At 32.1% G+C, this 19,377-nt stretch overlaps 1 protein-coding gene across 1 annotated transcript; it reads left to right on the forward strand.

The window, feature by feature from the left end:
* The first annotated feature begins 684 nt into the window (after positions 1 to 684).
* Positions 685 to 7,322, forward strand: LOC112282569 (putative membrane protein At3g27390). Its single transcript, XM_024520318.3, has 10 exons — positions 685 to 3,004; positions 3,355 to 3,463; positions 3,644 to 3,836; positions 4,329 to 4,465; positions 4,652 to 4,940; positions 5,120 to 5,226; positions 5,387 to 5,549; positions 5,780 to 5,984; positions 6,293 to 6,536; positions 6,808 to 7,322. The coding sequence occupies exons 1-10, from the start codon at positions 2,899 to 2,901 to the stop codon at positions 7,019 to 7,021; spliced, it is 1,767 nt and encodes a 588-aa protein (XP_024376086.1). The 5' UTR covers positions 685 to 2,898; the 3' UTR covers positions 7,022 to 7,322.
* The last annotated feature ends 12,055 nt before the right edge of the window (positions 7,323 to 19,377 follow it).

The raw sequence follows: 19,377 nt of genomic DNA on the forward strand, positions 1-19,377 counted from the left end.
TCATCTCTATGCATCCATTCACCCCCCATTCATTCATCCCCCCGTACCTTTTTTTATTTTCACTCAATGCAATGCTTGGTAGGGGACCATTTCCACACACTCCCTTTCACACACACACACACACACACACACAAAAAAGAAAAAAAAAAAAAAAAAAAACACCTTTCTCTCGTCCAGAGATCTCAGTCTGGGGGGATGGCCTCTTGGGCGGGGGAACCAAGGCAAAGGGGGTGCTGGAATTTGAATCCCCAGGTGGATGCGGTTTCCATGGCAGTACTCACGCACAGCCTGCGGCATTTCTACCCCGAGTTGTAGTGTGCTTCTTTTTTGTCTTTTTGTCTCTCGCCCTTTTTATTTTTATTTTTTTTGTGTGTGTGTGTGGGTGGGTGGGTGATTACCCAACTCCTTCCCCCCCAATTTCCTAGCACTGAGAAAGGGGGAAAAAAGAAAAAGAAAAAAGAGTATCTGGACACCGCCTTGAAAATTTGAAACCCGCCTTCGTGACATGTCAACGGAGAGAGATGGGGGGAGGGGGGATGTTATGGCGAAGGGCGGATGGCGACGAGAGTGCGCATGTCGGAATTAAGAAATTAGTGAAGGAGAAGTGGAGAAGAAGCAACGAGGGAGCAACGTCGTGGGGATATAGTATGGAAGTGAGCACCTGGGGCGATGCCTTGAAGCCGAAGCAACGAAGCGGAGGAATTGCTCGATCGTGAGAGCGAGAGAGAGAAGTGGGGGTAGTAGTAATAAAGCGCATGCAGCGAGCCGGTGTTTCACCAACGACCCCGTCGATCGCCACTTCCTGCGCCGGGGGTCCCTTCATCCCCCTGGCAGAGACGATGCGACGATCTTCGCCGCAGGACCGGAAAGAAACGGCTGCGGAGGTAAAAGACTCTTGCACCCAGAAATAGACAAACGGACAAGGCGTGAAGCGCCACGTTGAAACTCCTGCTTCTGCTGCTGCTGTGCTAGATGCTTCGTCCATGAGGGCGATAGTTGGCGGAGACTCCGATAGACTATAGCAACGACGCATGGTGGCGGGAGGAGATCCGGTGCATTGATTGCACGCACTCAGAGAGAGAGAGAGAGAGAGAGAGAGAGAGAGAGACTGGTACTCGGAACTCGACGACGGCGGTACTGTGTGCAGGGAAGTGAAGGAAACCTCGGGTGTCGTGAGAGCTTCGAATCCGGCGTGGAGATCAGTGTTTTTTCTTTTTTCTTTTTTCTTTTTTGGTGAATTTCTTTCACGACTTAGGACCGGAGTTTCTGGGTGTGGTGCAACGGTGGAGGGAAGGGAAGGGAAGGGGGAGTTCCAGAGTCAGAGAAGTCGTGAATTGTCGTAGTTTGAGTTGTAGGAGTGCATTTCCGGTTGGATCTAGCAGTGCTTTTGAAGCAACCTGTTAAAGTTTGCTCCGAGGAACTCCTTGTTTCGCAGTGGCAACAACTGGGTCAGCGACGTTTTGTCTTTTCATACTTATTTGCGTGTGTGTGTGTGAGAGGGAGTAAGTGAGGGACGGGCGGTCTTGGTTTGGCTCGTCTGGTTTTTGTTTTTGTTGTCATGGGGGGTACTTTAGTTTGGAAGTAGGGGTTGCAGGCACCAGATTTTGCTGTTTGAGAATCGTTAAGAGTGAGGAATTCGCAAGACTGGAGTTGAATGCGGAATCAGTTCTTGACTTTACTGATCCTTTTGATTTTGGAGCGGGGAGGCGGCGTTCCTGCTGCTCTTGACGAAGTTTATCTCACTCTAAAGCGAACCTGACCTGTTGAAGAGTGAAGGAGTTCTCGAAGAGGAAATGAGGCGGCCTATACATTTTTAATTGACAGCAGTCGACTGCTTGTGCTATAAATTAAATAACCTTACATCATTTTGGGTGGTTCCAAGGGTAGATTCAGTAATCCCATGCGGAAGCGGGCTGCAGTAAATCGCGAAGGGGGTACAGGACGCATGCGATAGATTGGATACAGCAGTTTGGTTTGCTTGTAAAAAACGAACCGAAGTGTTCAACCATTTCCACGATGCTCGTTGCCGAGATGGATGGTTTGAAGACTTTGAGCTGTGTAGTTAATGCAATTCTCTATCTTCCATTTTCGGTTCGAGAAATAATGTTGAACCTCTGAGGTCGACATTCCTTTATAGAAAAAACATAAGTACCGAGGGGAATCACTGAGATATATATAGTGGAATCTGAGGGCGACGTTACAGCATTGGAAGGTGTCGACTTGGATAGTTACAGACATCTGCGATTAGTGCAAGATGCCGATTTCAAGGTAGATGATGGCTAGTGGTTTGTGAAGCTGGTTATAGTAATGAATTTTTTGGGAGCAATCTTACGTCCTGGATTGAAGATTCCAGTGTTCAGAATATTTTTACGGTGCTAAAGTGGTGAACAGCTGTAGCGCCAAGAATTTGAAGGAACTTGGACATCTCCATGAGATATTGCTCAAGCGAAAGGCTTCTTGTTCCTCACTGTTCGACCAACATCTGAGGACTGCGCATAGGTCTTCAGGCAACTCTTTTAAGGCTCATGCGTTTTCCTTACTGCTGTTGATTTCGAGGAAGTTGTGGAAACTACAAGGAGTGGGATACCATGCTGGTTTTTCCTTAGGTAATAGGCGTTCTTTAACACTAGGTACTGATAGGATGGAATTGTGGACTTCTAGGGATATCTAACCTAGCTGAAAAGAGCTATGCGTACTATTTATTCCGAGGTGTTCTTTTCAGCAGAAGTTTGAACTTGTGCGTCGTGTTACGTCAAGTAATTCGGCATCACAACCAGGTGTGCACCTTGATTTAGTGTTGCCAAGGGCTAGACCTGGGTCATCTTTGTACCGCAGAAGACGAAAGGCTTTCTGTGTTAGTGACGTTTTGGATCTGTCGAAAGGTATCTTCTGGGCAGTATGGCGACTCTATCTAGTTGGTGGCAAGAGTGTTTGACCACGATTGGCAGGTCTTTGGCCTATGTTTTACTGTGCGTGGTTCTCATCTTCATCGGCCTTATCAAAGGTAGTGGGCAGCTTGTTCGTGACGTAGTAGATTTTAGAGAATTATTTTGTTCTTTTTTTGGATAAGAAGGTGGTTGTTTTTAATTCGTTGACATGTTGTATTTACACAGCGAAATCTGTCTCCGAATTCTATGCTTATAGCGCAGAGTTCATTTGAAAAAAAAATCATGTATTTGTATGTATGATTTTTTTTATATTTTGAAATTATTTACATATATATATGCCGCCGTTCACTTTCTGTTACGGAACAATATGTCGACAATGCTGTTTTGGAATGTTTGCGCATTTTTTTTCCAGAGCTCTTTACCGGAAGACACTGACATTAATGAGCTGTTGCTCTCGAATGTGAAGGAATATTTGTGGGAATTGCCGCAGCCATCGTGATATTTGTGGGGCACTCATCAGTAACTATTTTCTTGTGGCCGGTTCATGTTTACATGACATACAACACGATTGTAAGGTTGGTGTTCATCATATTCTAATCTGGATTACGGAGTAGATTTGCAGTGCCTTGCTTCTTGGAATTTCAAATCAAATTTAGCATTTGCGACGAGGAATCGCTACACAATCATTATCTGATGAATGAAGTGAACTGAGCTGTACAAAGCCTGGTGGCTTACATGGTGCTTCCTTGTGGCAGGTCCAAAAAGCTTGGTTTGGTTTTGAAAGTCCTCTCTCTTTTCGTTCTGCCAGTTCCTTTATTACTCTGGCCAGTGCTGGTGGCTGTTGGAAGTGTACTTGTCGGATTAGGGTATGGCTTCGGGACTCCTTTAGCTGCAACCTTTGAGGCCGTTGGAGAGCATAGGGACTCCAAGTTTTATCATGCATTTGCGGTAAGATTTAGTTATTCCCTCTGAATTGTTTTTATAACAATCGTCTTTTTCTAGGACATGTATTCATGTGTCATCTTCCTTTCAATATCTTCCTTACAGTCCTTTTAGCATGGCCCCAGTGGCGTTCGCAGGACGTGACGACAATTTTATATTCTGGCTAGAACATATAGCAGAAATTGCTATCTCTTTGAATAGTTCACCTTTTTTTAGGCAGTTCAATCAGTTTGCAAGTATAATTACTGTACTTATAGTTTTCTGTAATTTTTTTGTCTAAAGTCAGCGACCAAGTGTAGCAACTTAGTTTGTTTCAATATCTCATGTCTTCCCATACTATATTGTAAGCTTAAGTTGGAGGTTTACGTCTCTTCATTCTTGACATATTCAATTCAGAATTCAGTACATAATTGGTTGAAGTCTGCCATTAATTATCAATATAATTATTTGAAGGGAATCTGGGGCAACGACCTTGATGCTATGTTACTTCCTGTGTAGGATGGAACTTTGAGCACGTTGATCGGTTCCTGCACTGTCGTCCGAGACTTCACAGACCTCTGCCTTCATTCTTATTGTGACTATCTTGATGATTTTCGCACCAGTGAGCCGAAAGATGGCAAGCCTTTGGATATCAAGTAAGCTAATCACATTCTATTGGTTTAGGACAATTAGTCAGGGCGTTCAACGTGTTCCATAATACTTTCATTCATTGTATGTCCTTACTGTAACAGATTTTGATAGCAGATTTCTTTACCACCTGCTGCCGAGTTACGATATGAAGTAGCCGATGTGACTCAGAAACTGATCTTGTGTGCCGCCAGGTTGTTGGAACTACCAGCGTGTCTGGCTGTAGCAGTGTTGGGATTGATAGCAGACACTCCTCTGATCACCTTAGTAGCGCTAGCCAAGAGTCCCTTCTTGCTGTTCAAGGGATGGGGCCGACTGCTTCACGACGTAATAGGACGTCATGGTGCCTGCCTGGAAGCTGCATGTGTCCCATTTGCCGGGTTGGCTCTTCTGTTATGGCCTGCCGTGGTGGTAGTATCCGTTTTGTTGGCCATCGTCTCGAGTCCCGTTTTGGGGCTCTTTGGGGCTGTGGTTGTCTATCAGGTGAACACTTAGGTGATTGATCTTAAGTTTTAGATTTAGAATCCTTATTTAAATGTGAGTTGATTCCTGTTAATGCATGCAGTGTGAACTTGAATGCTAGTGGGAAATGGTAAATTTTGTACTTCGTTTCTCTTGTTTACTTCTCCTTAATCGGTTTTGCTGACTGGGTGTAAATTCAGGAGGACTCGCTGCGATGTGGTCTGGCTTACATTGTATCGATAGTGGCTATGTTTGACGAGTACACAAATGATGTGCTCAACTTGAGTGAAGGATCTTGCTTACCAAGGTAATTCTCCAAAGTCCTGGTCGCACAAGAGTTTATAATGCTCGTGTGAATATTGAATTGCAGGTGCTATGTTTTCAGCCTGTATTACATATGGTTTTTTTGATGTTCACTTGCTGTTGTACATCAAAGTGTAATGGTTGTCTTCTTCTGTTTGAATCAGGCCTCGGTACCGGAAGGGGATCCCAAAATCTGAGGCAATGCCTCCTGGCTCTTATGTATCACCTTTGTCACCTGACAATGCTACCTTCCGCCCAACTGCAGTCCCACAATTGACGGCATCACGTTCCCTTCGGCATCAATTGCAAGAAGTCAAAATCGTTCAGGTTGGTTTCAAGCTATGGCCATATCAATCAGTGTGGGAATTTAGTGTGAGTGTATGACTGAATGAAGAAGACATGCGAGGAAATCGCAGTTATTGATTGTGGAGTCATTCCCGTAGGTACCAGTTTTTATAGTTCATCTTACCGTTATACTGTGATTGAGTCCAGAGTCGTAATGTCGTTGTTTGTCCGTGCAACTACTTCAGCAGTACTAATCAACGTAATCTTTGCAGATATGGGACGATATGTTCAGAAATATCAACTTAAGGGGAAGGTATCTTGTGGAAGCTGGAGTATTGAATACTGCAGATCTTGATGGATGGCTCAGGGGTGGTAAGAGTCCAAAGTGGAAAGTCGTTGCATGTGGACTTCCTGCCTACTGTACGCTTCATACACTTCTCGAGTCTGCGAAGGCAAACTGCGCTGGAATTCTTCTGAGTAAGTGGCTCCATTTGTCTGCTATTTATATATACATAATGAATTATCTAACTTCGTAGTGTCGTAGGCATGGTCTATCACATGCAGCGGATCCAAGTTAATCGCATATTGTTGCTGCATTTTCATGTGACATCAGTTGTGGTTATGAGGGCAGAATTACATCATTCAGTTTTTTTGTCTCGAGGTATGTTGTAATTGTATCATACGCCAATGTCCAGTTGGAACGCTGGTCTTCAATTGTTCAACAAGACATAATAATTTCGAATTGATGATAAGTTCTGATGTGAGGAGTCTTGTTCAATTGGCAGGTGATGGCACAGATTTGACAATGGCTAACAGACCTCAAGAGCGTATGCTTGACTGGTTCTTTGAACCATTATTGACTTTGAAAGAACAGCTACGACTTGCAAATCTGACAGAGGTTGAAGAGCACTACTTGGAAAAGCTGGTGTTAATGGTAGGAGACACGCAACGAATGTTGGATTGGGATAATGGGGGAGTCGAGCCTGTAAATGACATCAGGAGAGGCGAGCTGCAAGCACTAAGTCGTCGGTACTTACTTCCACTCTTTTCGCCTTATGTCTTAGTTAGTCAAGTATGTTACCCACTTTGTGGGTTCAAAATGTCTGAGATCGGGTACCTGTAAGAACCCTTTTGGAGAGGAACAACTTTCTCCAGTTGTCGAATATATTTGCATTTGATGAATCAGTTGACATGGCACTTGTTATTTCCTATTCAGGATTTCGTTTGGTCATAGTGGCCCTCACTTCTCTTTTAATGGTTGTTCATCATTCAAGTTTCTTACTCGTTGTTCCGATTGCAGATTGCAAGGGATTGCTACAGCAATTTCTAGACTACCAACATATCGTCGCCACTACAAGCGGTTTATCAAGAATTTGCTTCTGTATGCTTTGGATCGATTCAATACTGATATCTCCTCTAGTTCATCAGACGAATCTCTAAGGTTTGATCGGACTCCTGAAAGTAGTGGTTCAGGTTCATTGCAAAATATCGCAGTGGAAAACAATATTGTTTAAGAGCCAGCTGTAGAAACTTACTGTAGGAAACCTGTACATGAATTTTTTGGCAGCCACCTGTATGCACAACGATGGTAGGAAGATATTTGGCCCTGATCCGTGAAAGGCTCCATGGAGTCTGAGTTTAGTAAATTGCACTCAACATATGCTTTTCCCTTAAACCAGCTTAGTGAACGAGGTCAACCTCTGATTAGAGGTTGCAAAGTCTGCGTGATAGTAAATGCGCTCATAACCTTGCAGAACAATTTTGTGAGATTTCATTATCACTTGAGCCAATCCTTATCTCAGTCCATTCCTATTGTATTATGATATTCTTAATGGATGTCTCCTTCTTACATGGCCTTGTGATGCTAGCTCTTAAAAACTCCAAACCTGTCTGTGGTCATTAGAAGCTTGAGCTCACTCCATTAACAAAGTGGGTTGTCTTTAGATTGCATCGAAGATTTTTATTGCAACAAGAGTTAATTGGTCTGACCACTCTCACTCCTTCAATATCTATTCTTTACAGGAAGAATGTGTGCATTGTATTAGTAGTGCAGATGATTTCTTTTTCATTTCTATAAATAACACCTAAAAAACCATCATGGACGTTAGTACTTTTAAGTATATTTCAGTATTTTTAGCATATTAGCAAATTACAAACACCACAATATGTAACCTCTTTAATTCTTTTTAATCTTATTTTCAAAGTAACTTTTATATAATAACAATAATAATGTATATAAAATGAGTTTCAATTATATATTTATTTTAGTATAAAGGTTTCAAAATAAAAAATTCGCAATGATTTTAGAAATAAATATATGTAAGTTTTTGAAATTTTCACTCATATAGGTATAAGAATATTTTCACACTCATAATAATATCTTGTGAAAAAACTTTTTAAAAGCTTCATAGTTGTAGATTTGATTTTATATGTATTTGTAGATGATTGATAGGTTAGAAACTTAGCCAACAAGGTAGCTATGTGCTGTTCATGTTGGTGACTTATGGTATAAGTTGGCCATGTAATGCACATGTAAAAAACTTGTCTTACAAGTTAAACTTGTGTCATGTAAGTTAAATACATATCATAAGTCTTGTAGAATGTCACCACATAGTTTTTGGTTAAATAATATATATGGACGCAAGAATGAAGCCTTCTTCATTCTTGTCAATGCCTTTCTTGTTTTTAGTCTTATTTTAAGGATCTCTAGTATTCTTGTCTTTGGCAATAGCCATTCTAGTTTTAATATTATACTATCTTTGAATGATTTTTTTACTTTTTTTTTTTTTTTTTACTGACTAAAGAATATATTGATTTTTTGATTATTTATGATTCATGTCCTTGAAAATTTAACAAGAATGTTGATTTATTATTATTATTTTTCTTTTAGAAGTAAGTAAATTACTTCATTTTTTTATTATATTTTGAAGGTTGCAAATCTTCTATTTTAAAATTAATATATTTTATTTTTTAATATTAATTCTTTCTTTAAAGAAAATGGACTATCTATTGTTGTGAATATTTTTATTTGATATTAGAGGTTATGAATAATCCTCTTTTAATTTGACTTATAGATTTGTTGAAGTTGTTTATTATAGAATAGAAGGAAATATTATTGATGCTACACTATGTAAGTAAGAATAAATTTATAAGTATCACAGATCTTCATGAGCTTCTCAATACTCTTAAGGTAGAAATTTTATGCATTATCAACATCAATTATAGAAGTACTATTTCTATGCCTATAAAAGAAATCAAGAATGAAGTTCAATGTCTATACTAAAAAATTGTGCAATTGAAAGAAGCAAGTAGATCAACTTCAAAATTGAATTTAAAAAATCTTACTACTACAAGTATGAGGAATATAAAGATTAATATACTAGAGAATTTTAATGGAATAAGATCAAAATTTTGAAGATATTTACAACAAGTCAAATTCTATCTAATGTTACATCTTTTTTAATATCTTTATGGATTTAGCCATATTGGATTTATTACTGCTCTTCTACCTAGAAGTCCTTTCTTTTGATTTGCATCTTTGATGGAAAAGGATTCACAACTCTTATGTAATCTAAATTCATTCTTAAAAGTGATATAGCCACATTTAGAAAAAAATAATCAAAAAATGGTAGTAGAGACAAAATTCCTATCTTAACAGCAAGAATCACAACTAACTATCATGTATGCTTCTATATTCTAAAACTTTACTTGCAACGTGGATTGAAATGATAAAAATCTTATTAATTAATTTTAATATATATTAAAAGATAATATCAATTGCATATTATTAACAATACTAAAAGCAAATTCATTGGAATAATTTATTGTTTAATTTATCATGTACAATAGCTTAAGCAATAAATTTTTTCAATGAATTTGCTACTCAATGTTATTCAAAAAAGCAATACAATTAGAAAATAAGAAGCATGGTTGCTAAAGAAGACATTGTATTAGAAAATAAGTTTATCTAGCTACAATAGAGATGATGTAGTTGGAATCTTATACAACACCTATTAAATATTATATTTTCTCCTCAAAGCCTTCACCGTATTTTATAATAGATATTTATTTAATATTAAAAAAAAAAATCAAAGCCTTTTCCTTCTTAAATTTAAAAGTCTCAACTTCTTTTATAAACAAAGAATGAAGAATTATCTTTAACAAAAAAAACTAATTCCATACTTATAAAAGTTGTAGATGGTAGTTTTTTGTCTTTTGAAGATGTTTTCTATAAGTCTATAATTTTAGATATAGTAATTAATAAGTATAATAATAATAATATTTATTGTTATTAAATCGTCTTTTAATTTAGTTATTTTAAGTTTATCATAGCTAGATATTTTGGACATCTATATTTATCTATATAAGAAGTATCAAGTAGAAAATAAATGTAGGTAGATTTAATAATATCTTGTATCTAAGCTTCTTAAAAGCTTCATAGATGTGTGTGAGTCATTGAATTGACTTACTTGTTATTTTAGGATAAAAATATACATTCACAATGCTTTAAATCACAATATATAGTGAGTAGTGTAGAAATCCTTAGAGAAATAGAAAATTAGAATGTTAGTAGTAGAAATGGAGTCTTAGTAAGTCTTGGAGGAAATTATCTTCATTGCTTTAGTATTTTTATTCATTGTTGAATACTAAGTATTATTTATTAAGACCAATATTTATATTGGTCTTCTATCTATATGTACTACTTATAAAAACTATAAATGTTAGTAGTTAGAAGAAGCATGAGAAAGAATTTCATGTCATTTTAGTTATTGATATAAAAAACAGGATTTATAGTGGATTTAAATTGATATTTATTATTATCAAAAACAAATAAAGTAGAAAATATAGCCTTAAATGAATATTAGTATTACGGAAATATTATAAGATTTTTCAGAATTTATTTAGAATTGATGTAGTATTTTTTAGGAATGTTTAGAGCAATTTTCAAGATCTTGGTAAAAATGAGTTTTACTACTTTAGAAGCCTTTATGAAGAAATAGAGTAAGATTTGAAGGCCACATTGTGGTGAGGTCAAAAATATTCCTAAGCTAATTGGATGTTTTTGAACATTGTGGTGAGGTCAAAAATGTAAAAATGTTGGTCCTTCTAGTAGAATATAGGAAGACTACTAGCTAGTATAGTCCTTATAGAAAGAGGGGTGCACAAGTCCCATATGGGTTGTAGCACCTTGAAGGTAGTTAGTAGGATAAGACTAAGGCATCGTGGCCTCTTTTAGAAACCCTTACACACTACATGTGAGCCTTGGTGAGGCTTGAACCCTTGATCTATAAGCAAGTTATCCTTGAGGTAAAATATTTTCATTTCATTTTTTAATTATTTATTTCCTATCTTTAAATCTTCATAACTTACTCATAGTAATTCGGATTTATATGTTTCTTATGTTATTGGAAAGATAATAAAATTATCTATCTAAAAATATATTTTTTATTTTGTAATTTTATTTTTTATTAGATAAAAACACAATGAATAGATTGTGACTTAATTTTGAGTGTTATAATTACTTGATTTCATTTCTTATACTTGTATTGTGGTTGTTCTTTTTGGTTTTTTTGCCAATTACGTACTTCACTTGATACCACCAATTACAAACAACTCTTAATTGAGGCCATCTTGTAATTAGGGTTGAAGAGTGAAATTTACACTCACAATGTGGATTTGACTTGAGACATATTTCTAGTTGATTGATAGATAAGAAACATGGCCAATAAGTTAGCCATATATTGCATATGTATTGTAACTTCTCTTGTAATTTAGATATATATCAAAGGTCTTATAGAACATCACCATGTAGCTTTTAATTAGATAGTATATATGGAGGAAAGTGTAAAGTCTCTTCACTATTATCAATGCATTTTTTTTTCTTAATCTTATTTCAAGAGACTCTAATCTTTTTGTCTTTGATAATAGCCATTTTAGTTGAATATTATACCATCTTTAAGTAATTATCTATTCTTTTCAAGTGATATAAAAATGTATTGATTCTTTGGTTCTTTAAAATTCATATCCTTGATACTAAAAAAATATAATCTTTAAATAGATTTAATTTCTTATGAATTTGATTTTTTTCATAATATATTCTTATTTTTTTATTTAATTAAAAAAATATAAATCTTGTACAACTAAATTATTATTAATAGGTGCAAGAGCTTTTATTCATATTAAAAAAATAGGACCATATTTTTCTATTTATATTATAACTTTTTTTGATGGCAAAAAAACTTCAAATAGCATCATAAAATTTATCAAGATGTTTTTGAAAAGAAAAATATAAATATTCTTTCAAAGAAATGTTCTTATAATTATTCAATTGATTTTAAAGAAGGATCTCAAGAGCCTTTTCAACCAATCTATAGCTTATCAAAAAATAAATTGATTATACTTAAGTAATACATTAAATTTTTTTTGACTAAGTCTTTCATATGACATTCAAAATTTCTAGTAGGATCTTTTATTTTATTTGTGAATAATAAAGATGGATTACTTTAGATGCATGTGGATTATCAAAGACTCAAATAGATCATCATCAAGAGTAAGTACCTTCTACTTTTGATATCAAAACTTCTTAATTAATTAAATCAAGGAAAGATCTATACAAAAATAAATCTATAAACAGCATACAACTTAATTATCATATATATATATATATATATATATATATATATATATATGATGATATTCATTTAGATAATATGAATAAGTAGAAATAGGTAAAAATAAATAAATTTGATAATATCTTATAGAGTAGCTTTTAGAAGCTTTATAGATGTAGTTTTATCTTTATACATTGTTGGATGGCATGATTTCCTATTTAAGAATGTATTGGATACCTAATTTTAGAGAGTTTAATTTTAACTTATTAGACAAGTTTCAATAAGTAATGTATTTTTATTATAAAATCCAAAAAAATATAATAATATTAAAAGATATTTTATTGATAAAATCTCTTTATATTTAAGAAGCTTTATATATAAGGCTTTTTAAAGCATCTAAAAATGCCCTAATATCCTTTGCTATACCAAAACATAACTAAATCATTTGTTGATAAGCTTGATTTCTAATAAGTTCAAAAACAAATCCATAATCCTCTTAAAAAAATCCATCTCTAAATCATATTTTTGCCATAGCTCTATATCTCCATCTTTAACATATATATAAAGTCTTGGCTCCTAAAACACATCTACTTTGTATAAAGTTCCCAAATTGTAGCAAAACCTTTTCAAAATATTTTTCTCCTAAAAAAGATTTTTTTTTCTTGAACTTTAGAAATTCATATTTCTTGATCCAACAATTTAATTTTTTTCAAATTTCTAGATAATTTAGAATTTATTCTTAAGCTTTATTATAAAAAAATAATTTGTAAATCTACTACAAATTATCTGGTATCTTAGAAATCTTAATAGGTAATCTAAATCCTAATTTACAAGCATCCAAATACTATTTTTTTATATCTCAAAAATACAAACTCCAAATACTATAAAAGTGGTGTATAAACTTTATTAATATGATAACACACATTTTTAGAAATTTTGAGCTAAAATCTTGTCAAATTGCTCAAGATATAGTTCAAAATACAACCATTAATAAATTGGGTAACTAATTGCTCTAAGATTGCAAGTGCTAACTTCAACTTTCTATAACTCCTTTATTTTAGATTATAACTTATTAAAAAATATATAAAAAGTATAGTTAAAAAAGTTCTCTCTTCATCCTAATTGCAGATCCTTCATAGCATTCTATACATGCATATTATGTCTAAAAGAGTGATAGTAGGTACAAAATCAACACTTTAACTTTGAGTGTCTATATCTCTTTCATAAAAACTCCAAATCACACAAAATTTACAAAAAAACCATAGTCGAAAATCCAAATTCTTTGATTTTAATCTTTTAAGTTCAAATGGCCTTAAAAAAGTAATCCTAATTCCTAATTTGGCCTCAAGTAGCCTTTATGATTAATTCATAGAAATCCTTTTTGGCTATGCCAAGAGCCTCTCTTAGAGTGAATTCAATTTTGGCATCTAAGATATTTTCTTTTAAAATACTCTTCAAATCTGTAGATGTCTCAATGTCAAATTGAAGCTTCTAAATAAGATTCTTACCTTTAGATTTACTTGTATCATCTTTCTCTTTCTCTTTGTTTTTTTCCTACGATTCATTTGGTAATGGTACACTACCAAGATGAGTAGAAGAAAGTATTTTCTCTAATTTTTTCTCCTTAGAAGCTTCTTTATTTCTTAGAGACTTCTTTTTATTTTTAAATTCAACAATATCTTCTTCATGAATAGCTCTACCTCTTTTTTCTTCAATCATAGCATTATACAAATCATCATCATATTTATTTCTACATAAAAAAGTTTTAATGCTATTAGCATCAATTAGATTATTTTATCTAGTCATTTTTTTGATAGCTTCAATTTTCTTGATCATAGCTTCTATAATTGGTAAAGAATTAGCTTTAATTACTTTTTATTCAATTTTAATAGAGTGAGACTTAGTTCCTTTTTTTTATATGGTATAATTGTGAGTGGTTTTTTCTCCCCTGACTTAAGTTTAATTTAATTAAATTATAACTTGGATTAAAATCCAATATTAACTAATGTAAAGATGAAAATCATAGATAAGATAAATAAAAAAATACAATGATATAATAATCTCAATTTATCCAACAAAAAAATAAGTCAATTATATATTTTTATGATTTATTTTTTAGCAGTTGTAGTTCATTTAAGTAAATACCTTGTAAGACTTATCCGATTAAGCTTAAACTCTGAAACTTATGAGTTAGTATAAAAATAAAAAGAATTGGTACTATAATAATCTAGGACTTTCCAAAATGGTATCAACCATGCAAATTAGAGTTACACCGAAGAAGTTATTTACGAATGAAGTTTTGATAGCAAAGCTTCATTCAAAGTTGGAAATTCTTTAATAATTAGCTTCAAATATTAAAATTCAGTATTAATATGGAATTAAAATTTTTAATATAAAAGATAAAAAATAAAATGAATAAAAAATTTAAAAGTTAGAAATAAAAAATAAAAGTTTTAAATTAAGGATAAAATAAAATAACCTAAAGATTAAAAGTTGAAGATAAAAAGTAAAGTTAAAGTTAAAAGTTAAGTAAAAATAGAATAACATAAAAGTCAAAGGTTGAAGATAAAAAAGTAAATTTAAAGTTAAAAGTTAAGTAAAGATTGAAATAACATAAGGTTAAAAATTGAAGGTCAAAAGGTAATTGGAAGTTAAAAATTAATGATAATTTAATTTTTTACTTCTCAAAGAATTCACAAGCCTCATGTACATCCAATTCTTTATAATCAATATTGTTCCTTTAATTTAACAAAAGTAGTCCAAAATTCTTCTATGTCTTGTCTATAGACTATCATGAAATTCCTTGAGTAGTTTTTGTTGATCTTCTTTGGTACCTACTATTCATTGTAGCATTCCAATATTTGATTTTGGCCTCTTTGAAAGAAATATTCCTTATAATATAAACTTATATGCCTTTTTCTTGATCTATTTAAATTTTTCAACCAACCAATTAGCATGCTCAATTAATGTGCTCAAATAATGTCTAATATCTAATAACTCTCTTTTATAATTTTTTTCATGAAATGACTTATTTTCCTTGTTCAATTGAGAAACCAAATAAAATTTTGTACCCACATCATTAATATCTTCAATCATCTCATATTTTCCATCATATTTTACTCGAAATAATATATCTATTATTGGATTATCTTTCCCCACAACATACCTAAAGTCTGGATTTAATGACTTGATATAAACAATTCATTTCAACATTAAAATATCTATTTTTATAAAATTATTAAATATTTCAAATAAAAGCCTTTAATCTATTTCAATTGTAACTATTACCTTTATCAAATAATCTTTTTCATCTTTTATAGCTAAAACAATCTCTCATATTTCTCTTTTTGGTTAAGAATAAGAAAATTGGTGAGTACTTAAAACCTTAGATCCAAATTGGAGTACAAATTTGTTTCTAACACAATAGCAAAAAGATCCATCTTATGATTTAATCATTGTTGAAACCTTTGTAACTTTTCTCAAAGAAAAAATTTATAATACCATCAAGAGTTGTTCATACCTCTAATAAAATTACTAAATATTGAGAGTCTTTTCTTAAATTGTGATATCAAATATGTTATATCTTGCTATCTATTTGAGGAAGAACATGTCATTCTTGAAGGTCTTCATCTCTATTACATCATATTAAAGAGTGTAATAATCACAATGTCTTATACGATATGTGAATAATTGATGGCTTTTGAGTTGAATCCATTGGCTGTTGATTTTCTATCTCCTTAATATCACAATTATACAAAAATTACAAACAAAGATAAAAGGTAGAATGCAATCTTTCCTAAATTGTGTTTCTTTTATAGCAAAGGTTTGCTATCTTTTATCTTTTGATGGATATCGTTGATGAAAAGCTTTGAACTTCTTTGTTACATTTGTAAGATTTTTTGTTGGCTTTTATTTTCATTTAATAATATTATATCTATATCAATGAATAAGTTATTCTAACCTATGATGGCACTGCCTTGAATCTAAGACTTCTTCTACCTTAAATTTTTAATTATTATCTACTTCTATAGAAGGCAATGGTATTTTTCTTCTTCTCAATATTGTATTGTAGTTTAGCTACTATATATGAACATTATATTTATATGTTTGATACACAATTTACTAAATAACATGATAAGATTTATGTTAGTAAGTTTTAATTGGTTGTAGAATGTAGTTAGAAATCTAATTATATGAATGGAGATGGATGATGAAAATCTCTATTCCTATTAGCCAAAAATCATATCCAATGAGCTTTGAGGAGGTTGCTCAAGGCCTTAATAGGGATTAGGATAAATCTTTCAAAGTCATTTAAACTTTGGAGACTAAGGTCAATAAGTTCAAGTTTTTGGCTATGGTTTTGGTATAAATTTTATATAATTTTGAGTTTATATGAAAGAAATATAAATAATCAAAATTAAGGTAATGATTTTGTACCTACTATCATTCTTTTGAATGTACCATACGAAGACGGAAAGAAATGAAAGATCAATGATTAGAATTGAAGAAAAAACTTTTTTGGCTATAATTTTTATATATTTTTTGATAAATTCTAAATTTAGATAAAAAAAGATATTAGAAGTTGAAGTCATTGCTTCAAATCTAAGGGTAGTAAGTGATCCAATTCATTAGTGGTTGTATTTTGACATATATCTTGAGCAATTTAATGAAATTATGGCTCAAATTTTCTAAAAATATATATAATCATGTTGTTAAATTTTATACATAAATTTTGTGGCATTTGAGTTTTGGATTTTCAAGATATAAAGAAAATAGTACTTAGGTGCTTGTAGATTAGGGTTTAAAGCACCTACTAGGATTTTTAAGATGCCAAAAGTTTGGTAGTAAATTTATAGTTCATTTTTTTGTAGTAAAGCTTAAGAGTAAGTGCTACACTATCTAAAAATTTGAAAGAAATTGAAAAGATGGAACAAGAGATATGAATTTTTAAAGTTTAAAAAGAAGAAATCTTTTATGGAAAAAATATGTTTTGAGGAGTTTTGCTACAATTTGGACATTTTATATAAAGTGAAGAGGTTTTGGGAGCTAAGCCTTTGTACATAAGTTAAAGATAGAATAGATTATTTATTGGAGCTAAGACTTTGTACATAAGTTAAAGATAGAATAGATTACTTATTGGAGCTAAGACTTTGTACATAAGTTAAAGATAGAATAGATTACTTATTAGAGCTTAGCCAATAAGTTAAAACTAAATTCTCTACAACTAAATATTTTGTGTATTGCTAGATTGTAAATCACACCGTATAATACCGGGATATTCATTGTCTTATATGGCTCTAAAAGAGATATGTAAAATATGGAATGGATTTTATAGACTCTGATAGATATAAATGATAAGCAATTAGATTGACTTATTTATAAATAAAAAATGATTTAAGTCTACAATAATCCAATTTGTCACAAGAGAAAATAGTTTTAATATTACAACAAAGTAATCATACCTTATTACTAATGTAGAAATGAAGTTGTTCCTTGTGATAAGCATCTGCATTATCTTTTTACTGTTCTTGAGCCTCATTTAGTTGCACCTTCATTGTTATATGTAGCTCAGATAAATGATTTATAAAATCTTTTGTTATATGATTATTAACTTTTGAAAAGTCAAAAATATCAAGTTGTAGATGATATATATAATTAACAAAAAAAAGTTTTTATTATATAGAAGAATATAATGATTTTGCTTAGATAAATGATTTACAAAATCAATATCTTTTACAACTCTTTAAGTTCATTTGATTTTAGGCAATAAATTAGTCAATTTGTTGGTTTGGTTTTAAGAAATAATTCTATTTGAAAGAGTTACCTTCATCAAGTGGTATGCCACTAGGTAAATAAGTTGAAAAAATATTATGATATTCACGTATGAATTACTCTACCTATTTTGTTCCTTTAATTGTCTTTTCTACCACTAAGACAAGATTTGAAACCACTATATACACCAATTACTTATTTTATATTTCTTTTGTCATAAAAATTATTCTTACAAGTAAATTTTTAATTGCAGATTATTTTGTTACTTCACTCAATGCAAAAATACAAAGAATCACCTTGCATCTACTGTCTTTGAAAGTGGTCATCCTTGCTAGCCAATCGACTTACTTATTTTTCATCTTTAGCCATAACATACCAAAGATAACGTCATATATGAGCTTTATTACCTTGAACTTCTCTCTCAAGGCATAGGTATCATTTAACTTCAAGGTTTCTTCACATGTCTTACTTAATACATTCTCTTGATTATGAGCTAGATATATATTTTTTCTTTTGATCACCTTGGTTTTAATCCCAAGTCAATCGACAATCTCAATTGAGATGTAATTTTTTGTAGAATTACAATCCATAAGCACTCAACATAATTGTCTTCTTAATTGACATACTAGACACACCAATCAAACTTTCTGATAGTTTTTAGAGGTCATGCCATTTGTCTTTGAGAGATAATAACTATCTCCAATATTGGCCCTCGATGCTTTTATTAGGAAATCATATTTCCAACTTGTACTTCTTTATCATTTTGGTGAGCCTAGAGATTGTGAATTCATCTTAATTTATTGATACCTAAATTTTAATGTTTCAAATAATCTATGATCTAATAGCCTAATTTGAGATAGTAACAATGTAATTTTTTTTGTACCAATATTTGTCATCTCTATAATATCAATGATCCTTGCAAGGCATCAATCTCCATTGGCATTGATTGTTGTACCATAGTATTGGATAATGGCATAGAATTTTGTCTTATAGGTCATGTTTTATAATTTTTGAAATCTATAGCATTGACCCTCTCTGCAATCCTAATTACCTCTTCAAATGTTTGCAGATCTTTTAATTCCACCTCTTCCTAAATCACAAGTTTAAACCCTTGTAAAAACCAATTTATCATCTTTGCTTCTATAACATTACTAATTTAAAAATATACAAACTTGAATTGAGAGATATAATCTTGTATTAATTAGGATTATATAAAGTTAACCAATTAATTGCATGCTAACTTTTTTACATTCATGGGCCAAAATTGATACCTAAGTTTGGTCTCAAACTCCTTTCAATTATAAAATTTATCTTAGATTCTATAATTTTGAATTTGATGTTGCTACCAAGTGGCTTTTGTACCTTTAAATAGCTAATTCCATACATAATTCCTTGGATGGTACTTGCTTTAAATAATTAGATGTATTATAATATACTGAAGAACTATTAGTATATATCTTTTTGCCTTGAAGTTCTAGAATATGTTT

This window comes from Physcomitrium patens, chromosome 5 (genome assembly GCF_059467195.1).
Source record: "Physcomitrium patens ecotype Gransden chromosome 5, ASM5946719v1, whole genome shotgun sequence".
Classification (NCBI taxonomy): Eukaryota; Viridiplantae; Streptophyta; class Bryopsida; order Funariales; family Funariaceae; genus Physcomitrium; species Physcomitrium patens.